The following is a 27,500-nucleotide window of genomic DNA, read 5'->3' on the forward strand; positions in this document are numbered from 1 at the left end:
CACGAAATTAGCAAGAGTAAATTTATCTAAGTCAGCCCTGATAAAATGAGAAAACCGGCTAATGCTCAGTGAATGCAAGATATATTATTACAGATACAAAATATTATTAACAATGGCTGACACCCAAAACACATGTATCACAAGAACCTCACAAGGCCTACGAATGAACACCTTATGCTATACAGTACAAGAAAAAATGCAATAACACTTATACTCAAATTACACAGCTGCTAGATGGTTGGAGACTTCCTGAGCACTCACAATAATAACAACTGTACAGGGGAGGACAGAGATGTGAGCAAAATGAGGAGTAGATCTAAGTGGCAATTAATGCAGAGACTGAGCTCATTATATAGGGGCCGGCAGAGCTTGAAACAACTTGTAAGAAGGACGCGCAAATGAAGCCATAGGGGACAAAGAATTGACAATCCTGCTCTGAGCAACAGAAAGAACGACTTACTCTACTATAAGGGTAGAAGGGGGGAGTGAGGTAGAACGCGCTCGTGATCAAACATGCAGCATACTGTACGTTAGAATTACACAAAGGATGATGAAATCATAGGCTATGTAACACCTCCCCACAAAGAAAAAAGAAATTTGCAAAGGAAATGTCTTATTACTCTAAAACAATCTGTCTAAAGTCTAGATAAGCAATCTGCAATAACATTTTCTTTCCCCTTGACATGTTGTATGTCTAATGAATACTCCTAAAGAAGTAGACTCCATCTTGTCAATCTCTGATTTTTATCTTTAAACTTACTAAGGAATTTCAGTGGGTTATGCTCGGTATAAATGACTATGGGGTCAAAACCAGAACACAAATAAAATGAAAAATGCTGTAAACCCAAAATCAAGGCCAAAAGCTCTTTCTCAATAGTTGAGCAGTTCTTTTGAGGTGGAGTGAACTTCTTACTGTAATAAGATACAGGGTGTTCAATACCCTGATCATCCTCTTGCAGCAAAACAGCCCCAGCTCCTGTATCACTTGCATCAACAGCCATCTTAAAAGGCTTAGCAAAATTTGGAGTAGCACTGGCTGACTTAATAGGATAGCTTTAAGTTTGCTGAAAGAGGATTCACAGTTATCGGTCCAGACAAATTTAACTCCCTTTTTCAGTAGGTCTGTAAGTGGTGATACAAGAATTGAAAAGTTAAGAACAAATCTCCTGTAATAACCTACCATTCCCAAAAATCTTTGTAGCTCTTTCCTACTTTTAGGTCTGGGAAGATCACTTATAACCTGAACCTTAGCTCCTGGTGGTGCAACATGTCCATCACCAATTACGTACCCAAGGTACTGAACTTTAGCTTGACCAAACTCACACTTTGATAAATTAGCTACAAGATTAGCCTGAACCAAACGCTCAAGAAATTTACTAACATGGCATAGGTAATCTTGCCAGTTGTCACTGAAGATTAATACATCATCAATATAAACAACACACCCTGCCAAACCCTCTGTTACAACATTCATGAGCTTCTGAAATGTGGCTGGTGCATTCTTCATACCATATGGCATTACAGAACATGCAAAAGTCTTTCCTAGTGTTACAAAACATGATCTCCCTAGCACGTTCAGTCATAGGCACTTGCCAGTATCCCTTTAACAAATCAAATTTACTTATGTACCTAGCCTTTCCGATCTTGTCTATGCAATCTTCCACGCGAGGGAGAGGGTAAGTGTCTGTTTTGGTTATCTGATTAACACGTCTGTAGTCGATGCAAAGCCGCTGTGACCCACCTGGCTTAGGGACTATAGTGACAGGAGAACTCCACTCGCTCTGACAGGGCTCAATCATCTTGTGGTCCAACAGGTAGCCAAGCTCCTTCTGGATGAGAGGAACTTTCACTGGGTTCACGCGGTAAGGAGGCAATTTAATTGGCTTTGCGTCTCCAACATCGACATCATGCATCAACACAGTGGTTCTTCCTGGAGTGGCATGGAACACTTGCGGGTACTCCTGCAGTAATGCCGAAAACTCCTGCCTTTCCTCGGGAGCTAGATGAGAAAGCTTAGTCTGGAGATCATTCATGATATCAGGATTCTTCCCCAGACTATCACTCAGGCTCATGCTGCATGGGAGAACTTCACTTGCAGACTCGGGTGGAAGAGCTACAGTGCAGACTAGGTTATTTTCATCCCGCCTGTGATATAACTTTAGCATGTTGATGTGACAAAGTTGCTTGTTCTTTCTACGATCTGGTGTGGCGATGACATAGTTGACATCACTGAGTTTCTTCTCCACGAAATAAGGACCACTAAACTTGGCTTGAAGAGGTTGCCCATGCACCGGTAGCAGAATCAAAACCTGATCTCCTGGCTGAAAGTGGCGTAACCTGGACTTCTTATCATACCAAGTCTTCATCTTCTCCTGAGCAGCTCCTAAATTCTCTCTCGCCAGCTGTAAAGCAGTGGACAGCCGTTCTTTGAGCTTCATCACATACTCCAGCAGGTTGACATCATCTTCCTCCGACAGCCAGCATTCCTTGAGTAGCTTAAGGGGTCCTCTTACTTCATGGCCAAACAGTAGTTCAAAGGGAGAGAAGCCCAGTGATTCATTTGGAGATTCTCTTGCGGCAAATACAACGAATGGAAGACCTTTATCCCAGTCTTTCTGATGTTCCAAACAGTATTTCTTGAGCATCGATTTGAGTGTTTGATGATATCTCTCCAACGCTCCTTGGGTCTGGGGATGGTAAGCTGAAGACGTGATCTGGGTGATGCCCAACTCTTTCAGAGACTGCTTGAAAACATTTGACATGAAATTACTTCCCCGGTCTGATTGTACCTCCTTGGGCAGACCAAACTTTGTGAAGAACCCTAGCATTTCCTTAACCACGTTCTTTGCTGAGATATTTCTAAGTGGAATGGCTTCAAGATAACGAGTAGCCATATCAATCAGGGTCAACACATAAGAAAATCCTGAAGAAGTCTTAGGAAAAAGGCCCACAATATCCATCGCCACATGGGTGAATGGCGCCTCAAAAGGAGGAATGGGAACTAGAGGTGCAACCTTTTCGGTCTGATTACACTTCCCCACAACTTGACAGGTGTGACAAGACTTACAATACCAGGAAACATCTCTGAATATACCTGGCCAGTAGAAGTGTTTCAAAATGCGTGCCACAGTCTTCCTCACTCCAAGGTGTCCTGCCAAACTGGAATCATGAGCCACTCTAATGATATCCTGCCTACAAACACGAGGGATGACAACTTGATGTACAACCTCCCATTCACAGTCGGCTGATGCTGTTGGGGGTCTCCACTTCCTCATAAGTAGTCCTGACTTTATATAATAACAAGTAGAAGCACCGGCTGACTCTTCCTCACTGCAAGCAGAGTTAGCTAGACCTTTCAACTCAGGGTCAGCAACCTGCAACTCAACCAACTCTTGACGAGATAAATTATCAACACTACGCGGTACTGCCTCATCTGGTGAGTGGTCCAAATTAGCAAGAAAAGTGTCAGCTAGGATAACATCATCATCATCATCATCCTCTAAGTCACCAGTAACTTTAGACTTAGCCCTAGTGACAGCACATGCAGGGAACACATCAGGGACATCACAATCCTGGGCCGCAGCCACTGGCTCACTAGACAACTGAGGAGCTGGACACACTTGACTTCCACCAATATCATTTCCAAGTAAGAAACTTACACCTGACATTGGGAGTGTCTCAACCAACCCAACTATTTCAGAACCATTAACAAAACCAGACTCTAAATTCACTCTGCACAGAGGGACAGAGAAGTAATTATTCCCTCCACCTTGTAAGATTACAGTTTCATCAGAGGAATTAACATTAGAGCCTAGAACACTGGTCAGCATAAGGGATTGGCAAGCACCTGTATCACGATATATTTTAACTGATTTCCTGTCATTACTGTCCAGAGGACTGACAAAACCATCAGACAGGATATTAGCACATGAACTCTTGAGAGTGTCACCCACGTTACTGCTCAAAAGAGGAGCTCCATCATGAGAATTTAATTTACCCCTCAAAGCAGGTTCAGTTAACTCAGTTAAAGATTTCTGGGAACTCTCAAGGGTGGACACTAGACCAATTGACTGAATATTTAAAGACTCCTTTTTGTTCATATCACGCTGTCTCCTGAAACATTTCTCCGTAGTATGACCAAGCTTACTACAATAAGTACATTTACTTTTCTGAAATCTAGAGGTGAAGCTGGTATTTACTTCCTGAGAAACATCATCTTTATTCTCATTCCTGTTACCTGTACTCTGAGTAGAGGCAACGTACATTACTCTCAGCTTTCCTTTTTTCTTTTGAATATCTCTTGTGAGTGAGAACATATTCATCAGCTAAAACTGCAGCATCAGACAAATTATCTATTCTTTTCTCATCAAGATATAGGCTTACATCATTATTAATACACCTTTTGAAGTCCTCCAGCAAAATCATCTGCTTCAATTTGTCAAAATCAGAATCCACATTCTTAGAATTTAACCACTGCTCTAACAGATCTTCTTTGATTTTTGCATACTCAACATGTAATTGCTTATCTTGCTTATAAGTTGTCCTAAATTTTACTCTATAGGCTTCAGGAACAAGCTCATAGGCCTTAAGAATCAAGCTCTTAACTACATCATAATTATCAGATTCATCCTGAGGCAAAGATGCATAAGTTACTTGAGCTTTACCGGTGAGAACAGTTTGAAGGAGTACTGGCCAATACTTTTTGGGCCAATTAAAACCTGTAGCTACCCTCTCAAACAACTGAAAATACTTTGTTAAATCAGATTCATTAAAAGGAGGGACAAGTTTAACATTTTTAGCCACATCAAAATCATCAGAGCTAGGTTATCCAGTTCCACCTTGTTTCATGCGATACTCATGGTCTGCCTGAATCCTAGCTAGTTCAATTTGTGCCTGAGCCTGTATCTGTGCCTCCTGAATACGAGCCTGAGACTCAGCCTCCTTAGCACGTGCCTGAAACTCAGCCTTCTGAATACGAGCCTGAGACTCCGCCTCCTTAGCCTGAGACTCAGCCTCCTTAGCACGTGCCTGAAACTCAGCCTCCTTAACACGAGCCTCCTGCAGAGCTAGCTGTAACTTAGCTATTTCAATCTGCGTTTGCTCATTTAGAGGAGTTACATTAAACAAGCTTTTATTAATCATGCCAACAATTTGATCTTTAGAATGATGAGAGTGAACTGCAATTCCCAATTGTTGAGCAACAAGCTTAAGTTCATTCTTTGTTCTGTTTTCTATATCACACACTGTTTGCACATTTGACAAAAAATCTTTGGCTTCATCAAGCGTAGTAATAGTAGACATCATGAATAAATCACAGTCACAAAATATCAAGCAATATCCTTATGATAATATCCTGAATATCCTGATAAGAGGTCGCCAAATTTATGTTACGGAACAGAGAAAGATAATGTACACTTTAAGTGAGAATACTAAAAATCACTACTGTCCCGTAAAGTTCCAGGTTCAAAACAAAAGAGTTAGGTAAAATTACAAGTTAAAGTTTAATGCTCAAACTAACAACAAAACATTCAGGACTCATAAGGATAATGTAATGGCAAAAAACAGGTTAAATATATGGTTAACTGCAATAGCCTCTATTAACACGAAATTAGCAAGAGTAAATTTATCTAAGTCAGCCCTGATAAAATGAGAAAACCGGCTAATGCTCAGTGAATGCAAGATATATTATTACAGATACAAAATATTATTAATAATGGCTGACACCCAAAACACATGAATCACAAAAACCTCACTAGGCCTACGAATGAACACCTTATGCTATACAGTACAAGAAAAAATGCAATAACACTTATACTCAAATTACACAGCTGCTAGATGGTTGGATACTTCCTGAGCACTCACAATAATAACAACTGTACAGGGGAGGACAGAGATGTGAGCAAAATGAGGAGTAGATCTAAGTGGCAATTAATGCAGAGACTGAGCTCATTATATAGGGGCCGGCAGAGCTTGATACAACTTGTAAGAAGGACGCGCAAATGAAGCCATAGGGGACAAAGAGTTGACAATCCTGCTCTGAACAACAGAAAGAACGACTTACTCTACTATAAGGGTAGAAGGGGGGAGTGAGGTAGAACACGCTCGTGATCAAACATGCAGCATACTGTACGTTAGAATTACACAAAGGATGATGAAATCATAGGCTATGTAACAATATATATATATATATATATATATATATATATATATATATATATATTCAGTGAATGTCTCCTTTCCTGCAATGTAAGATTTATGCTGTCACTTCTCTCTCCTGTTCACAGGGTCGCCCGCTACATGACGATCCCCAGACCGGCGTTGTGGTTAGTGGTCACAGCTTGGCCATGAAGAGCGTTACGAGGCACCAGGCTGGACTCTACTTTTGCTCCGCCTCGAACGTCGAGGGTGATGCACAAAGTCCGCCTATTAACATCACCGTCAACTGTGAGTAAAGGTTGAGGTTTTTGCATGCTCCAGAAGACTGCATGCTGTCCATATTTTCTGCCTTTGCAAGTAGCGTTGTGAAAGTGCTAGGTGCATATTTTATCCTAAATGTTTGCGCTAATCTACTTGCAGAATACTTCATTTTAAACACTCGCTACAGTTATACTAATGATAATTCTTATCTTCTAGGGCGTATTTCCCATACATCTTGGCCCATGACATGTCAGTGTCCCAGTCAGTCTTGGTCATACTTTACATGTTTCACCCTTTTTCTACATAAGACATCGAACTTCTGAGAGAAATATGTGGCTAGCACTTTCTAACTGCTAGTGTCTCCCCTCATACAGGGCAATACCATCCTCAAAAGGTACAGTACCTTCATTCTGCCCTGCCCCACTCCCTACCACCATTGCAACCCATTCCACGTCCTCCACCCCATGCGTCCTATTTCGTTCTGTGATATGGCGAATATCTTAGTGATGTCTGTTTTGACAACCACATGGAACGACGTTACTTATACTCATTCAAAACACTTATTCCATCGTAGTCTGCCTCCCACCGGAATCCATTTCAGTACCAGTTTTTCACTCTCCATCTTCCCCACCCAGTCCTGAAAGACTGGAATTAGTATTTCTCTCTTCGATGACGACGATAGATCGGAAACTACAGCTGTGCTTTTATCAACATGACCTGAAAAAAATATGATTAAACCTGATATGATCTGCTGCTCTTAAGGAGATCTTAAAGGATATGAAAGACTCGAACTTTTCTGTGTCAAAAATCGTTCCATCAACAGGACTGATTTACAGCATAAGCATTCACATGTATGACATGCACTGATACATCTATCTGTCTATATCTATATCTATCTGTATATCTCTATACATCTATCTCTGTCTATCTATATCTATATCTATCTATCTATAAACTGACGAATTGAAATATTGTACCTGATGTGATCCGAAAGGCCTACGTGACCCACCTTAACTGAATTAGCTTTTTTTTTTTTTTTTTTTTTTTTTTTATGTGTCCGACTCTGGGCATAGGCTTCACAGCCTGCTATCAAGGCCCAGGAGTCCTCCTACATACCATACACCTCTACATGTCACCACTTCGGCGCTAACACCCACCGTCCATATTGAATACATGCTAGGGCTGTCTCATACAGGACTGGTGTATTGGTTATCTCCTTGCGTTTGATGTTAGCTAAAATGTCCTAAAATTACTAGGTTTACTCACCTGACTGGGCTTAATTCGATGTGAGATCCCTAAATGGACATATATGAACTTCTGAAAAAATATGACTATAGTGGGGCGGCTTAGCCCAAATATTCAAAAGAATTGTGCATTTTGTGATACAAGCACCATATTTGGCACAAATGTACATTAATATGTTTCGAACATTTTCAGATATTGGGCCACTTGAAATTCTCTCTTTATGTCCGCCATATTGGATTTCAAAATGGCCGCCACTTGAAATCTACATTTGCTATTATCTCTGGACATAATGCAGCTATTGACTTGATTCTGGTATCTAAATGTATGTTTTGGGGGGCAAGGAATCCAATGGTAACAATTTCAACTTAATATTATCTATCACAGTCTGTTATATAATTGTATTTGGAAATTATCTAGGCAAATATTGGATTCAACACAATACTTTGAAAAGAATGATTTTATTAAAGCATGTTAAATGTGTGTAAATGTCTTAGTTCTGTAAATGTCTTAGGTATAATACTGACATGCTACATGGTCTAGTATCTGAGGCTAGGTGTATACTGACATTCTACAATGGTCTGGTATCTGACGCTAGGTATATACCGGTACTGAAGATACGTGTACATAAACAGTGTCATGTTAACAAGTTCAGCATTGCCACAAGTACATTTATGTTGTGGACTCATCGTCATGTGCAGTCCCCTTCACACACACAGAGGGCCGTGCACTGAAGGGCAGCTTTTTTGCACTTGCAGTGCCTCACACACCCTTTCTTGCACTTGCAAGAAACCAGCTCAATGCAGCTGTGAGCTGCCTCAGGTAGCCTGGTCCAGTAAGGTGTGTACTGTCCTTCTCCAGTCCTTGACCAACCCCAGTTGCTTGGTGGAGGGACCTCTGGTGCTGGCAGCAGTATCTGACCCCACACATGTCCACCTTGATACACTGCCCTCTTGACATGTTCCTCCAGAGCTGCCTTCGTTGGAGGGATGAGCTGCACATTGTTCTTCCTTGCGAAGAGTTTCCTCCTGGCCTTGTCAATGTCTGTTCATTTGCTGGTTCGATCATACAACAGGATCACGAACCTCTCGATGATGCGCATTGCATCGTCTGGTATGTCACGCGGTGCAGAGGACAGCAGCAGCAGCGCCTCAGTGAGTTCTGGCAGTACCGTCCAGACTGACCACGCAGTCTTCTTGCCACGTCTAGCAAAACTAGACACAGTGTCGCATCCAGTTAGAGCATGGAACATTGGCAGTGCCTGTTCCGAATGCCAGCCACAGTTCGTCTTCTGGTTGCAACTCCTGTGCCAGGGACACTGCCAGCACCACAACATCGGTGTCTACAGTCCGGATGAGTATTGCATGGTGTCCATGCTGGGATGCGTGAGATGCATGCAGAAACATCCGACTGTCAGCTTCTTCATGGTTACATGGGGCGAGTGAGGTCAGATCTGGCAGTAGTGGCTTGCTGAGCACTGCCTCTCCATCAGTAATGACAAGTTGCTTGTCCTCCTGGTCAAACCATTCCATGAGAGCTGCTGAGAGGAACCTGAACAGCTCGGTCTTGTTGCTGTCCACTCGTAGGAAGTTCTGCCAGTTTCCAGGTATGGCTGCGGCAGCCACCACACGTCTCCGCACGCCTTGTCCCCGCTTTGCACATGTACTACCTTTCAGTGAATCAGCAAGGTAAGTATCCCAGACCAGATCCAGGCGTGACACTGTTTGCAGCTTCGTGGACATATATGGGATGAAGATCTGTTGTGCATACTCTTCAAAGGTCTTTGATGCAGCCGGCTTCAGCATCTGGAAGATGGCTGCTCCATCAAGCACAATACAGGTCGTGACAGGAGTCTCTGTCTTTGCGTCGGAGACTTCTTCCAAGCATGTGAGGAGATCATTTTTGGTACCAGTGCAGAGGCTTCCACCATCAGACAGTGCAGGAGGACATGCCTGATTCTCGTGACGAAAGAACTCCTCAAGGTTTCCATCCCTCGTCTGGCAGCCAATGTACAGGCGTGCGAAGAGTTCACGGTCATTCTTGACAGAGGCGAGCTGTTGCTGACCTTTGCTCTGGCTTCTTGGAGTGGAAGTGCTGAACATCTTCAGCTTGTTACGAGGAATGGGGTCGTCCACTGCCTTTGTTCTGTCCAACAGACACTCTGTTATCACCACTACCACTATAACTACCACTGCAATTACCACTACCACCACCACCACCGCCACCACCAGAATCAAGTCAATAGCTACATTAGATCCAAAGATAATGTCAAATGTAGATCGTGAAGCGGCCATGTAATGTAAAGCAGCCATTTTGAAATCCAATATGGCGGCCCATTGGTTACAATACTCAGTGCAAATTGATACCATTGGATTCCTTGCCCCCAAAACATACATTTAGACACCAGAATTCAAGTCAATAGCTGCATTAGACCCAGAGATAATTGCAAATGTAGATTTCAAGTGGTGGCCATTTTGAAATCCAATATGGCGGCCAATACTTGACAATACCAAGTGGCAATTGGTAACATTGGATTCCTTGCCCCCAAAAACATACATTTAGATACTAGAATCAAGTCAATAGCTGCATTATGTCCAGAGATAATAGCAAATGTAGATTTCAAGTGGCGGCCATTTTGAAATCCAATATGGCGGACATAAAGAGAGAATTTCAAGTGGCCCAATATCTGAAAATGTTCGCAACATATTAATGTACATTTGTGCCAAATTTGGTGCTTGTATCACAAAATGCACAACAGGTTTGCTATGCTGCCCCACCACTAAGCCTGAATCTATCTGAAAAGCTTGAATGGATCTGAATCACTTGAATGATTTTAAATGGAACTATATTCGTCCTGCATTATCAATAAACTGATCTGAAGTGGCTCAACTCGGTGGAACTGTCATAAGCCCAACTGAACCTGCGTTGGCACTGATGAAACAAACTGGACCTAAATGACCCTGAATTATCATGTACAAGTTTGGTCCAACTGACTGATTTGACAATAGTGGAACGTGCTTTGTTTGACTAGGTGAGAACATAGCCACTATGGCCTAAATCACTGGATGTAACAGTACATAAGGATGAAAAGATTAACCATTTGACACTCTTGCAAGAGAGAAAAATAGTTTGAAATGGTAAGACCTTTAGAGGGATAAACAGATGGATCACTGGACATACGTATGGTTTGAATAGATTCAACCTGAACAATGCTATTGTTAGAAATAGATGCGAATGTAATCAGTGAATTTATTAGAAGGAAGCGTATTTCATAAGGAGTGAAAACAATGGAAATGGATGCAGGTGTTTAGAGCCTGTGTTTATTGTACCGAGTGACAATATTAACCAAGACAATGACATGTTGATGTTAGCCAGATCTTAGCACATCTAATGCGCAGAGCACCTGATTAGCTTCCTGTCAGATGTAAATGTTCTGGTTAAACCTTAGGCCTGGATTGTTTAAGCCTCTGTATTCTCTGTCTGTTATTCCTTAGGAAGCCGTCATACGCGAAACGTCGATTAAATTCTGGCTCCTGTGTTTGCCTATTTGGAATCTCATCTGACGCAGGATTAAGTTTAGGGATCTGAATCTCGTAAAAACAGCCTTCACTCCTCATCCAATATAATATTAAGCATAAAATAAAAGGTGACAAGCAAAGAAAACCTCTCCCGACAGCAGTTAGTTTATTTTCAGCCGTTTTCAAGTTATAGCCCTCTGAAAATCCGTGATCTTGCTTTTGACTTTTCAAGGTCACTCGAGGTCAAAGGTCATGATGCCAAGTGAAAGCCCATACGAGACTTCCTGTAATTCGATAATAGTAAATATCTCTATCTTCAGCCAGTTTCGATTTGCTGTAGAGCCTCCTGTATATCCATGACCTTGAGCTTGACCTTTTAAGATCACTTAAGGTCAAAGGTACCAATCAGTAATACACATGGGACTTCCTATAAGTTGATAATAGTAAACATCTCTATCTTCAACCAGTTTCTAGTTGTAGTCCATTGAAAAGTGACCTTGAGCTTGACCTTTCAAGGTCATTGAAGATCAAAGGTCATGGTATCAATTAAAAGCCCATCTGGGACTTCCTATATATTGATAATAGTAATTTATCTACCTGAAACCAGTTTTGAGTAATAGCCCCCTGATTATCCATGACCTTGAATTTGACCTTTCAAGGCCACTCAAGGTCAACGGTCTTGGTACTAAGTGAAAGCCCATATGTGAATTCCTAAGCGTGATAATAGTATGTCTCTGTCTTCAACCGGTCTCAAGTTATAGCCCTCTGAAAATTCGTGACCTTGAGTTTGGCCATTCAGGGTCAGTTGGTTTCCTCCAAAATTTAATCACTATCTTTTAGGCCCAGTGTTACATATCCCCGTTTTTCCGTGATGTTGCTAACAAACAAAGTAACTAACTAACAAAAAACAAAAACAATTCCTCGCCGGACTAGGTTGGGCGAGATAATAAATAATTCCCATCCACACTATCGAACCAGCCTTGAATATGAGTGATAGTGTATCTGGATTTAAATTACTTGGCATGAGTGCCAAAGTGGTGGCATATGAATATGATGATGTACTGCTCCAGAATTTATCATTAAAACTATAAAATTTCCATTGGGTAAAGTATGAGGTATACAAACTAGAAAACTTAACTGTAGATAGAAAAAAAAACCAGTATCGGCAAATAAGTTACTGTAACTTGGATATGTTTTGTAGTAGGTTGTGACCACCATCGTCCACTCACTAGATGTGGTGCTACCTACTTCTTGCTTCACCTTTATCATTCTTTTTCTGTGTCTGCCTTCCTCTCTTCCTTTTTCCTCCATATTTCATGTCACTTTCTATTTCTTATAGTTTTCTTCCTTTTCAGGTGGCTTTACATTGAATGACAAGCCAAAATGGTTTCCTGTTAGCCAGAAACCAGTTACAACAAAGAGTGGTAACCATATAACAAACCCACACGTGTTTTCAATGTATCAATAAGTAGGTTGGCGGAGGGCTAGTGGCGCTCTCCGTAAAACAACTAACGCAAAGACAACCTCTACGGGATCATAGCATCTGGGTATAGATTGATTGGTAGGACAATGTTCCATCCGAACTGTACGAGCTACTAGGTCAGGCATCAGGTAATACCATGCATTCATGCAAGTTACGAAATTTTGTCATTTTTAAGAACTGCAAAAACTTGTAATTTGAATTCAGAGATTCAGTATTACACATAAAGACCATTCACTAAAGTATATTAGATTATACAGATATTATGGTATACAGCATCACTGAGGAAAAATGTACAGTTCACTGTGACTCTTAGCATTATTTATAACTATGATAATTAAAATAATAATAATAATAATAATAATAATAATAATAATGATGATGATGATGGTAATGACGATGATGATTATTAATATTACCATTATCATTTTAACTATTATGTAATGTCTACCTATGGTGGAGGATGCATTAAGTAATTGGCCTGTCTGTACGTGAGTGCTTTCGTGCTTACGTGGGTCCGTGCGTCCGTGGGTCTGTGCGTCCGTAACATTATTGTGCGAGCTACATCTGAACCCAGTGACAGATTTCCACCAAACTTTTGTCAGTGATGCAGTATGAAGAGGTGATGATCTGATTACGACAGCAAGGTCAAGGGATCAAAGATCAAAGTCATTTGGCATCAACTTAATGTTTGTGGCCATGATAATTTCCTGAGCAACTCGACGAATGTCGACCAAATTATCGTCTGTGATATAGTATGATGGGACGATGAACTAATTAAGTCAGCAAGGTCAAGGAGTCAAAGGTCAAGGTCATTCGACAGAGTACTTCGCTGTGGGCAGGATATCTCCTGAACCCATCGACGAATTTCCACCAAACTTATGTCAGTGTTGCAGTATCAAGGAACGACGAACTGATTAGGCCAGCAATGTTAAGGGGGTCAAGCGTGTAGGTCATGGGTGTAGGTACAATATTTTCTGAACCCCTCAAATGATTTCGGCCAAACTTTTGGCAGTTTTGTATGAGGGGATGATTAACCGATTAGATCAGCAAGGACAAGGGGCCAAAAGTCCAGGTCATATGGGTGTAGGAGTAATATCTCCTGAATCTGTCATTGGATTCCGACCAAATTTGTGTCGTGATACGGTATGAGTCGATAATGAACTGATAAGCTCACCAAAGTCAAGGATTCGAAGGATCAAAGATGAAGGTAATATGGGTGTGGAAACGATATCTCCTGAATCTCTCGATGGATTTCGACCAAGTTTTTGTTTTCAGAGAAAGAGTATGAAAAGACTGTGAACTGATTAGGTCAGCAAGGTCAATTGGTCAAAGGTCAAGGTCATATGGGGTCAACTAACTATATATTTAGTGTCATTTCAACCCACAATGAACATTGTCATGAAAGTTGTATGGCGGGTCCATGCACAAGGTTTGAGGATGCATACTAAGCGATGTTTTGCGTCTTCAGCTCGGGCCCCAAGTTCTCAGCGTTTCATTAAGAACTCCACATTCTATAGGGTCCTTACTGATACTGTAGATAATATTTCTTTTTTTCTGGGGAGAGGGGGGAGGAACTAGAAGGCAAGTGTCATATAGAAATCTCTCCCCATGGAAATCTGATCCCCGGGCCACTTTTCTATTATAGAAAACTGACCCACCCTATAGAAAATAGACCCCTTATGTGAAATTAAGGTTAGGTTAGGCTAGGTTAGGTTAGGTTAGGTTGGGTTAGGTTAGGTTGTTAGGTTAGGCTGTGGGTCACTTTTCCGTAAGGGGGGTCAGGATTCTATAATAGAAAAATGACCCCTGGGTCAGGTTTCCATTGGGATCAATATTCTATGTAAGACAGGCATTCCAGGACCGTCAAAAATAGAGACTTTATATTTTCAGGAGTGATGAATCTTGGCTGGAGGCCTCTTCTAACACTTTTTATTTTCGTTTTTTTCTCTCCTGTGCAGGAAAAACTACCAAATCGATTGTTTTGCAAATGTTCCAGTATGTAGTCGTCAACATATGCTAGTGCACCAGGGTAATGATATTGAAATCCAATAAATACATTTTGATATATTGAGAAAAATCAAGATGTGTGTTCTCAGATTGAATATTGCTCACCCTTGTGGAATGGATGTGGAGAGGTTGCATTAAAACAACTAGACAAAATTCAGAACAAATTATTAACAACCCTGCCATTACAAATAAACTACGTCCCATACATGTAAGAAGGAATGTTGCCTCCCTTACATTCTTTTACAGATATTTTTATGGCAATGCTCAGACGAAGTAGCGTCCATGATGCCACCTCTCCATGCCTTCCCTCGTGCTACACGGACATCTGGTAATGCTCATGACTGGAATGTCACTCAGCCATATTGCAGAACTTCTGCCTATCAGAATTCTTTCATTCCCCGAACTGCATCTCTCTGGAACTCACTTCCTCAGAGTTGTTTCCCTCCAAACTTCAACCCGCAGCTGTTCAAGTCTAACTGTTACAGATATTTTATGAACAGAGGACACCTGTAATCTGGTGTATGGATTATTTTTTTTATTCATTTGTCTTTCCTTCATCTGTTCTGTTATTTGAAAAAAAAAAAAAAAAGTGAGGTTGGCCTCCGAGGTCATTTGAGGTCACTGGTCGGAGGTCATTTGAGGTCACCGGTAATAGTAAACAAGTGCACACAAATTCTGTGCATTCCTCTGCGAAAGCTGCAGTAGAAAGTTCCTGGACCTCTAATAATCCCTCTTCAAAAGCAAATGAGTTAGGCTATATGGTCTTTCTGGAGAAGAACGACAGGCTCAAGGAAAATAGGATTAGTGTTCGCCTTTATGGCCTGGCAATGCCGGATACCCCTGCTATCATATATATACATACACACATATATATATATATATATATATATATATATATATATATATATATATATATATATGTATCTATCTATCTATCTATCTATCCATATATCCATATATATATATATATATATATATATATATATATATATATATATATATATATATATATATATATATATATATATATATATATATATATATATATATATATATATCAACAACAATGTAGACATGATACATCCCTGTTTCAGTCTAACATGAAGAAAAAATACAGTCACTTAGTTCACCCACCGCACGCACTGGTGGTTTCACACCTGCGTTCATACTTTTTATATTTTCAAAAAATTTACTATAGTATTCAAAAATAAAATTTTTGGATTTTCACCTCATATAATCTGTCATAAAATTTTTCTAGACTCATGAAAGTAGTACTCAGTTTCTTTCCCTTCTCTAAGCAGGCAACTTTTGCACTAAACGTCCTTGAACGAATCTCTGGTGTGTGTGTGTGTGTGTGTGTGTGTGTGTGTGTGTGTGTGTGTGTGTGTGTGTGTGTGTGTATAAATCTGTCTGTCAGTGAATCAGTCTCTCTATGTACGTAGGTATCTATCTATATCTATCAATTATTCGATCAGTCTGTCTCTCTGTCTATCTACCTACTTTTCTATGTATCTATCAATCAATGAATCAAGAAGGGGAAACACCGGGGGCCCCATAGCCTCACTCACCCTCCGACACCACCCACGCGGGTCCCTTTGTGCTACCCTCAAGAGAGTGACTCTTCCCCCACTAAGTATCACCCAACAGGAGTGATCGACCTGCTCCAACCATGAGTTACGTGCCCTTCCCGTTGGCATCCTCCACCCTGGGTTAACTCGTTCAGAGAGCACCCTGTGGGCAGGATCAGTCTCAGAAATATGGGCCATGTGTCCATGTAGATGGGGTTTGCATTGACGTATTTTGTGGTAACAGGCCTCGGTTCAGTCTCACAGAGCAGTTGCTCCTTACACACCCGGTTGTACCAGCAACATTCCATGATCCTGTGAAGACAGGACTAAAGGAGTCAATTTGCCACTTCATTCCACTGTTTAATGTCCATGTCTCACAGCCACAGTGTAAGACAGGGAACACCAGCGCCTTGATGGTGCAAACATTTGTTCTTGTACACAAATAACGACAATGCCAAATACCCGAACTGAGTGAATCCATTACCCCGTATGCCAGGCCAATGCAACGAAAGATCTCACTGTCTGATCTACCGTTGTTATGAACCACACTACTAAGAAAAGTGAATCTTTCCGAGACTTCTATATCCTCACCACATGCTTCGACAGACTGAACTACTTCATCCAACAAACCACGAAATGCCTGGACCTTGGTCTTGGCCCACGAAACCTTTAATCCCAATGGCTTCACATTTTCATGAAATTCCTCGAGCACCCTCAGTAGTATCTCCAGCGACTCCTCAAGTATAACTGCATCATCAGCAAAGTCAGGGTCGGTAACCCTGAAACTGCCAATTGATACCCCACAGAGACTTTGGCTCACAGGCCGGTCTAGTAGGCTACCCAATCCATGTATGTGTTGAAAAGCTGGAGCAAGGACACATCCCTAACACTAGAACTTACTTGACAGCACTCTTAGTGTTTGAGTATGAGCCAGCTATCAGTTGGATTATCCATAGGGGGATCCAGCAGAGTTGCAGGATTTCACATAATACCTCCCGATTTACTGAGTCAAATGCTTCTTGAGATCCACACAGGCTGTTAGCAAACCTTGTTGAAACTCAATACAGCGTTCCACAAAAACTCAAAGATCTTGGATACAGTCAACAATAGACTCTTGGGTGTGAGTCTGGACTGCTCAGGCCTCTGAAACTTTAGCAAATGGTCCTGAGTATGTATCAGGAAAATGTGGGCAAGAATTTTGCCTGGCACACTGAGCACTGCAATACCACGGTAGTTGCTACAGTCACGCTGGTTTCCAATTATTTCCTTTCCAGCAAGTGATGACCAAATCCTATGTCCAGTCAGGAAGAATGATGCCAGTCTGCCAAACGGCTTCTATGACTGCATTTACAACCCCTGATCATGGATCACCCCGAGCTTTGATCAGTTCTGCTGGGATGTCACTCACCATCTGCTCTGCAACTTTTCAGCCTAGCCACTGCCTTCTTAATTTCATCTAGAGAAGGCACAGCTTCGTCAGTTGCTAGGACAACAGTCAATGGTTGTACACCAGCCGACAGAAACTCTCTACTGGGAGGTTCAGCCATTTTCAGCTGCTCAAAGTACTCAGCCCAACTAGCTCTGTACTCACTTGCCCACGACATGAGCCGTCAATCTGCTGTCTGAACAGAGTTAACCTGAGAGGTGGGTATGGAGTGGAACTTCTTCAGAGCTCTGCAGGCAGGTCCAAGGTCATTTGGATGGAAATGACCTTCCACATCCTCAGCGATTTTCCTGACATACATCTCCTTGTCCTTTTCAGTGAAACTTGTGCCCATCGAGACAGAAGTCTGTGCTGTTCCTGATCCAGAGCCAGTCTGGCAGCATGACTCTGCTCAGTTGTGGTCAGAGTTCCATGTGAGATGAAGTCCCTCCTTGATCTCGGGCAGTCTCCAGTATGGTCATCAGCTGCTGCCAGGGTAGGACATGTATAGGTATTCCATTCTTCAACATGATCCTCAGCAGTACTGAACACTTCAGACTGATTTGAGACTGCCACCAGATACTCATATGCACACCCCTCATCTCTTAAGTTTCTCAAGATGGAATCCTTTTTGGTGGCATCTTTAGAATCTTTCAGTTTTGATTTGTAGCCCATCTATCTATCTGTCTATTTATCTGTTTCTATATATCTGTCTATATAGATAGATAGGTAGAAAAAAGATAGATAGATAGATAGATAAATACACACATTAAGGTGTTTCATCAGTATATAGCAAAGAAATGACAATTGCAATAGCAATTCATGTCAATCGGTTCCTTTTCCTATTTGAGTAGAAATAGCTTCCTACAATTTTTTTTTTTTTTTTTTTTTTTTTTTTCATCGGTGACCGTTTATTTTATGGTTGCACTTGTTGGCACATTCTTACAGGAACAAAGAAACAGTGAGAAAAAGCAGAACTTCAATACCGAAATTTATGTTAAAACAATAATCTCACTACTGACTTGGAGTTAGATAAACACTTGAGCCACTCCCTCTTTTGTCCACCAAACCTTCTTTTCTGTAATTTTGGAAGGAACTCTTCCTACTCTTTGTCCTTGCACCATGCACTGAGCCTCTGTATCCTTGCAATTCCTCATTCTGCAGCATCATTTTCAACTTTCAATTTTCTGACGAGGTCGTTGAGGTTGGGGGCGTAGATGGTTTCCAGATCTCCTGCTGAACTTAAGCATTAGCAGCCAGCCACCCCAGCATTTCCTTCGTTTGTCTGGTAAAAAATCTGTCCATGGTGTCAGCGTCAGAAAATGCTGAAAGTTTTTTCCTTCCAACCACTTCAGACACATCCTGGCTGGTTGGTGGCTCAAGCTTCTCGTCGAAGAAGCCCTGTTGGACAGCCTTCTCCTTGAGATACAAGAGTTGACGCTGAAGGGCCTTCTTTGCCACTCATGCCACTTCTTGATCCGGGTATCTAAGGAGGTCCTTGAGAGAATCCAGATCGTTCCCGGAGGCCATGCTTGGTATGATAGCCCTATCCCAATACTTCATGCAGATAAGGCAGACAAATTTCTCCTCTCTCATAAACGCTCTTGTTCTGTGGCCTTCAATTCACCATAGTCTGTGAAAGGATGATCTTGGGAGCATAGATGGCCTTGGCCATGCATTTTGCTTGATGGTATGCACCTGTGTCTTGAAATTAGCACCAACTCACTCCAGTATATCTCCCCCAAGGTACAGATGGAAAAGTCTTGGCAGCTCCTCATAGTCCACATGTGGTTGAGAGTCACCGAGATGTATACGATGTATTCCATCATTAGAACACGACGGCACTCTTCCAAATCTCCTCGCGAATATTCGGTTCTCTAGGTCATAGTTTTGAGGCTCATCTGGTCTACGTTTCGTTGGTTCTGAAACCTCCTAAAGGATTGGATATAGGGCCACTTTGGCAGCCCAAGCAGAGGTCAGAGATGTCTTTCAGAATCGGTTCATGAACATAATGGCTGCAAGTGAGCTAAAGGAGTGGCCTTTTTGTGGACTGCTAGACTCAAGTACAGGCACCATTAAGCATCCTACTGTTGTCAGTGGTCATGTCGAAGGAAGGTCCAACAAGTCAATCTGGGATGCCAAATTTACACAACAGTTTCAGTAGCATGGTGGCCACCTGCTGTCTGGTTCCACCCACCGCCAATGTGATGTTGAGAATCTCTTTGAACTCTTTCCCTTTTACCAACGCTGCTAACCTGTCCTCCAAGATCCTCCCTGTGACAGTGCAGGGGAGCAGCTTTCTGTCCCAGTCCTTTGGAGGAGGCACATTCCTGAAAATCAAAGTTTTGAGTTCTTGAACGAGCAGCTTCTGCTTCTTCCTCTTCATTCGGTGTACTGTTGAGTATGAAGCTGACAGTTGCAGGACATTCAGTCCCAAATGCCAGCACAGATGAAAAAGCCTGCTGTTGAAAGCTGATCAGAGAGGTTACATCTGTCCCCTGTAGTTGTCAAGGTAGGACACATAATGCTCTTCATCCTCCCTCTTCTGCGTGTCTTTAGAGAAGACGTCGTTGAAACAGATTCAATTTTGGAGGATGACACAGTAGATGATGATGTCAACGCACCTTTCCAGGTCACCTCCTAGAACATGGCACTCGTTTCATCTTCATGTTTTCCTTTTCTAGCTGCTTTCGACATTTCCAAGGAAACTTTCCTTGCAGCAGCAGCAGTGAGGACTTTGTCTATTCCTGCCACAGGACAGCTCTCTCAGTCCTCCCGCTGCCAACAAAGGAACTCCTTATCCTTCTGTGGGATTCTCGCCTCCCTGATGTCAGCCAATGAAATGTACAATATTTCCTACACATCACCTGCTTTATCTTAGCAGCTGGTGTGTTGTTTGTCGCGTCCTTCCATAGTGCCAAGTATTGTTCATTGAGTAATTTACTCTTCCTCCTCTGGTTGGCCTCCACTTTCACAGAGAGGTTGGCCTGCCTCCACACTTCCTTAAGTTTTCAGAAACTGATTTTGCTGCATTCGAAAGTGATGTCTTCTGGTCCTTGTGATGCAACATAAGAACAAGCAAAACGTCTTGCTTGGAAGGAAGGAAGCCAAAGAAAACTCTGGAAACGGAACCACCTTGACAAGTCTTACACCACGAGACATGACCTCAACTGACCTGTAGATAAAGCCAAAATAAGCTTTATCAAGCAACTGAAAAAATGCTGTGAGACAACAGTATATATCTGATAAGCAGATTAGCTGAATATGCAAATTACCTAGATCAGATAATGTGAACTAAGACTAGAAAAATTTTAAACAACTGTAAATAGTCTGCATACACCAAGCAACAACCCACATGTGAAGCACTTTCCATGACACCACCTCACCAATAACTCACATCGAGACACTGAATCTTGCCTGAGGCACTGAAATGACGCTCTACAACTGTCCAACTTCAGGGGGCACCAGCCTTGATGTGGCAAATGAGCGTGACCTCATACTTCACTTCAATTTCCGAAAGATTTTTGCAGGGATCACTTATAAGGAGAATGGATCACCACCACAGGTGATATGAACAAACTGCGGATTTACAAATATGAAACACCCTAATGTATAATTATACAGCCATGTGCCACTTAGCTTCCATGATACATTCTGAGAAATAGGACTTCGGTCCATCTATAACCTACATTGGCCCAGGATATCGATTTTTTGTTTTCACCACCCGTGACTTCTTCAACTTTAAGTGATCTGGACGTAAGTGACCACTGTAACTTATGCACAGTATACTGTATACAGTATTGTATCTGGCTGGGAGGCCAGCTGGCTTGTCCAGCCACGTGATGATAATAGGCTCTAACCCGCCAGCTCATCAAAAATGGCAGTCCATCTCCCTACTGAATGTCAAAGTCGCCCGGCCCGCTTCTTGAGGCTTGTGCTGGAATAAGGACCTAACCCACCAACTGAGCAATAATAGCCAGCCAAGTCCCTACTGAATGTCAAAGTCGCCCGGCCCGCTTCTTGAGGCTTGTGCTGGAATAAGGACCTAACCCACCAACTGGGCAATAATAGCCAGCCAAGTCCCTACTGAATGTCAAAGTCGCCCGGCCCGCTTCTTGAGGCTTGTGCTGGTATAAGGACCTAACCCACCAACTGGGCAATAATAGCCAGCCAAGTCCCTACTGAATGGTCAAAATCACCCAGCCCGCCTCTCAAGGCTCATGCTGGTTAAAGAATATAACCTACCAGCTGAGCAAAAATGGCGTATAATTACATTTATATGGTATATGCTGGACTGTATATTACTTGCAAAGTGCAGTACAGTTTAAAAAGCCCAAATTATGACAATAATACAACATGTAATGTTATGTAAACCTAATGCAAGGCTGTGCAAGAACACTTGAAAACGACAGTAAACATGTGACTATAGGCGGTTGCCCGTGGTTGGTGTTGGTGACACTGTTGCACGGTACAATTTTTACTATTGTTAGCAAGCTTTGTGCTGCTTTTTGGTATATTTTTTACTGCTTTACTGTAAGTAAGGAAAAACTGAAAAATATTGAGACATATGAAGAGTATTACAGTGTATGTTTATAGTTTATACTGGTATATGTAAATCATATGGCTGGCAGTATAATCACTTTGTTTTGGGATGCTGGCAGGTTGTCACGCAGGAACACGGTTTTGCACCTGCATACATTCTCTAAGTCCTGTTCTTTGGATTTTATTCATGGATGTACCATGCAAGACAGACCAGGCTTGGCACAATTAAATTAAGGGGATAAGTAATTCTGTGATGTTCTTCGATGTCCACACGTTGATTCTGGTAGCTTACATTACTGATGAATCACTCTGTGCCACTTGCTGGTATTTGTATTTTCCTCTCCAAGGAATTTTAAGTCTTAGCACACTTATTAAATAGACTTGTGTCAGCACTGTATCAATCAAGTACTGTATTTCGGGGTTAAATAAAGTCCGGTAGAGCATAATAAACATTTCACTATTCAACTGAATATGTTATAGTTATGTACTATTGCGGCCAGGAGTTCTTAGCCACCCTCGTCCAGCCAACCAGTGTATGTGGCATCGTCGCATTCGCGAGCACAGAAGTTGCCTTCCATGTATTTCTGTCGAAAAATATTCATTCAGCTTTGGGCTTGTGCTAATGGATAAAGCAATAGTAATATTTACTTTGAAGATTTGACTCTGATAATACGAATATATCATACTGATTATTTAATAACTTGTTTCTCGTATAGAGCCAAGCAAGTGACAGATATGTATATTTGGTTCCACTCCACGACTTCCTTTTAGGTTGAACCTGCAAACACAGAGTGAACAAGTTCGAAGGATTCATTCGTTTCCAGGAGAGAGAGAGAGAGAGAGAGAGAGAGAGAGAGAGAGAGAGAGAGAGAGAGTAGCGGGTGCCCATGAATTTTAGAGGAATGAGGTGGAGAAATGAGGTGCTCAACACTGTTAAACAGGGATTTTTCCTTTCTTTTCGGTTGGCTTTCTATGCCTAAATGACTAAATGAAAGTAAATTATGAAATATAATGACTGGATGACGAAGTGGTAATAGGGTCTGGCTAATGGTTGTTGGGTCCAAGGTGTGCAGTGGTAAGCCTAATTCCAGGCAACGATCGCTGTTCAAAGTTGGATATTTTAGGTTCCATTTATTGTAAATATCTCCATGTATGTTTACAGTACGTGTATGCCCCTATGGACCTATGTTCACCCCATGAATATTTTCATCAATGGATATTTTCACCACTCGGAGCACAATCCCCCATGGACCTATTTTCCTTAATGCATTTTTTCTTTTTTTTTTTTAAAACGCCTACTTTTCTACGTAACCTGTTTCCCCACGAAGTAATTTTCCCCATTGATGTATTTTCTCCTCACGGACCAATTTCTCTATCGACCTTGAATCTCTCCATGGATGTAGGTTTCCTACATGGACGTATACCCATGGATATATTTTTCATTATGATCCTATTTTCCCCATAAACCTGTTATCCGACGTGGTTATATCACCCACTGATACGTGCAGTTGAAACACAGACCTCTTAACCAACAGACGTATTGCACGATGGACGTGTTGTAACCCACTGGATATATATACCTACTTCAGCATGATTCCAGAATAATATCCCATGTGCACCTATTTTCCCACCTCGGACATTAACTCAATTCACCTAATCCCAGTGGCCTGTTTTCCCACAATCCGTTCATCCATCTACACACCCACCCATCAACGCACATACCCACAACCTTACTCGATACAGTATGTCTCAAAAGTAGGACGACACAAACCCGTCTCTTGCCTTGTCCTACAGGTACTCCACCCCACTTAACCAGCCCAACAACCCTTTCCCTCCCTCTCGCTCACTCACTCCACCTAATCCGCCTGTGAAACCACCAGCCTTCACTAACCAATCCACCCACCAAATCACCAACCTACCAAGCCGCATACCATGCTCCACAAGTCAGATGACTCTCAAGTCAACACACACACACACACACACACACACACACACACACACACACACACACACACACACACACACACACACACACACACAGGCGGGGTGGATTTCCTTACACGAAAGATGGGTCTCACCGCTTAACTCAGTCTGTCGATAGAAAATAGTACGGGGTACTCTTTACAGGGAGTTTGCCAGGCCGTAGATAAGGGGCTTCATTCCGGCTACAGACACGTAATTTTATGCGATATGAGTAAATAAGGTGCTCGAGCTAAACAGGGAATTTTTCCATTGGTTGATGACGAAGGAGTTTATTTATCCCAGGATAACGTCTCGTCGGACATAATGAAAGATGGGTTTTATTCTGGGTAACGCCAGTTGACTTTGTCAAATAATTTGGCAGGCCGCGAAACTTCTGTTAAAAGCCTTATGTTCGCATTTTTTTTCTCTTTCTTGTGGTTGGCACCTGGAGATTTTTGGCAAACTCATGAGTATTTTTCTCATTAACTGGGTATCTCTGGACAGAGAGGCAAAGTACTTTCTTAAGCACAGCTTTTTGTTAAATCAACAGCATTTATCTCCTAATTCATTATTCTAACGAAAGCAATCCTAAATATATATATATATATATCACAGAGCAAGGCAAGTTCTAGTGACTGATGGAAGAAATATTCACACTGTGGCCTGTTTTCAATGGATCACAGGAATCCACGGTTTCTCATCCCTTGCTCGCCAGTCTGCCTCCACCTAATTATTCCAGAAATCACAGGCACCCACCATACAAGCTCTCTCTCTCTCTCTCTCTCTCTCTCTCTCTCTCTCTCTCTCTCTCTCTCTCTCTCTCTCTCTCTCTCTCTTCTGTTAACAAACGAATGCTTCGAACTTGTTCACTCTGTGTTCGCTGGTTCAAACCTACAGGAAGTCGTGGAGTGGAACCAAATATACATATCTGTCACTTGCTTGGCTCTATACGAGAAACAAGTTATTAAATAATCAGTATGATATACTCGTGTTATCAGAGTCAAATCTTCAAAGTAAATATTACTATTGCTTTATCCATTAGCACAAGCACAAAGCTGAATGAATATTTTTCGACAGAAATACATGGAAGGCAACTTCTGTGCTCGCGAATGCGACGATGCCACATACACTGGTTGGCTGGACGAGGGTGGCTAAGAACTCCTGGCCGCAATAGTATAAGAGATAGGTCACACAATAGAAGTCTATGAGTGCTATAGAAGTATATCTTCCTACCCTCACTCCTTGCCTGAGACTAAAGGTTGATTCAACTGTTACTGCAAGCGTGGGAAGGGGGTTGACGGGGCTATGGAAGGTACCTTTGCTTCTAGAGAGCTGACAGGGCAATGGAAGGTTCCTTTGCTTCTATGCTGATTAATCTTTTTACATGTCCGACTCTGGGCAAAGGCTTCAGGGCCTATTTCTCGGGGGCAGCGTCCTATCCCAAGGCCCGGTAGTCCTACACCTCCACATATCGTGGTGATATGTGGACCAAATACCCACCATCCATACTGAATACATGCTAGGGCTGTCTCATACAAGATTAATGTATTGGTATTAGAGGGGTTATATTTACGACATGTCGGCGGGTCATCTGGTAGATCAGGAAAGTCTGCTTTTTAGGAAATTCAAATCCTTAAACTGTTCCCTGCCTCAGCCGGGATTCGATCCTGGGTCCATTAAGACTACAGGCCGCCTCTCTACCGATTCAGCCACCGCTGTGAAGCGACAGCTATGTGGTGCTATGTCCTTTTATGTCTAATGATAGATACTAAATAGCATAATATACTAAAGTAGATATGATATTCTACAGTTAGAATCTCCTGTTATATATATATATATATATATATATATATATATATATATATATATATATATATATATATATATATATGAATAAAAGTATATACAAAAAACAAATATGGATACCGTATGATATTGGTACATGGGTCCCTGGACAATAATGCAAATGGAGGTTGTGTGGTAGTACATTATGCAGTGCATGACTGTGTGTGTGTGTGTGTGTGTGTTACACACACACACACACACACACACACACACACACACACACACATATCTATATCTATCTATCTATATATATATATATATATATATATATATATATATATATATATATATATATATATATATATATATATATATATATATATATATATATATATATATATATATATATATATATATAAAATGTAACCTGTATCATAAATTGATATTTTGTTTAAAAAACAAGGAAAAAAGCACTCATTCCTCTCAGTTAAAAAAAAGGTCACCCCCAAATAAAAAAATGGCTTACCATATATTTAAGATCACCACACGCAAGTTTTATTTCTTTCTTAATCTTTATATAATTTTTTTTTATAACTTTACAGGCTTGCACAGAAGATTTTAACCTGTTTAAAACTTTTTAGAACTTTCTAGAACAGTTTGTAACGTTCTAGTATGGTTTAACATTGTTTAGAACTTTCTAGAATAATCTAAATATTACAAAACAGGATGCAGTTTTCAGCATCTAACAGTTTCAGGGTGAACAGTCAGCAAGATAATCGCTTTGTGTGTTACTCTAACTTATATTAAATAATTTTGTTTTTCAGACAAGCATGATTTCATACAAAAGAGGTGATACTATCGTACTGAAGAACAAGGATGTCTGGACCAATAATTTGGTGCGGTTCCAGCAGCCACATAGACGAAGAGGAATTGCGCCTTTAGAGGAATCTTCATTAGAAGAAAAATGCGGAATGCCAAACCAAATGCAAGTTGTTGGCCGTTACCAGTTTCTTGGAACAAAAATCAAATTAAGAAATGAATGAATACTTGAAATTTCCAAAGAAGTTACAAAATTATGGGAGAATAAATTGAACTTTCCACATGTGTCAGATGAAGCAATACAAGCGCAGCTTGACAAGGTGCTAAAATCTTACGATAAATGTGTCAAGAGGGGAAAATATGATGCCCTAAATAAACTTTTTGATATCACAAAAGTAAATGGTCAATGGTTATGCACTGAAGATAAACAACTCTACCACCTACAAGTGCAAAGCAAAGGAGAAGTGGGGTACTCAAGAGGTCAAGTTGCAAGCAAGGAAACCATTCACCCTTCAAAAAGACGAAAACTGCCTGATGAACCTATATTACCATCAACCTTTTACGATCTTTCATCTAGTGGTAGCTGCACTGAATCTGACGCCACCAAATGTAAGGATGAAAATGAGACTAATCATCTACCAAACAGCAAACACAACAGAAGAAAAGTTGCACCTAACTTGATGACATCCGCTGGATTATCGACATAAAGCTGCTAAAATATGCAAACAATTGTC

The 27,500-nt window shown here is 41.4% G+C and overlaps 1 protein-coding gene across 1 annotated transcript in view; it reads left to right on the forward strand.

Moving 5' to 3' along the window:
* Positions 1 to 27,500, forward strand: part of LOC145405872 (adhesion molecule nephrin-like) — a 378,905-nt gene that overhangs the window by 215,561 nt on the left and 135,844 nt on the right. The window contains exon 11 of the mRNA XM_080277129.1: positions 6,285 to 6,444. Within this exon, the coding sequence (XP_080133255.1) occupies positions 6,285 to 6,444 (160 nt within the window). The remainder of the gene's footprint in view (positions 1 to 6,284; positions 6,445 to 27,500) is intronic.

This window comes from Coenobita brevimanus, chromosome 68, assembly GCF_032717465.1.
Source record: "Coenobita brevimanus isolate Jiangsu-jjx chromosome 68, ASM3271746v2, whole genome shotgun sequence".
NCBI classification, from domain to species: Eukaryota; Metazoa; Arthropoda; class Malacostraca; order Decapoda; family Coenobitidae; genus Coenobita; species Coenobita brevimanus.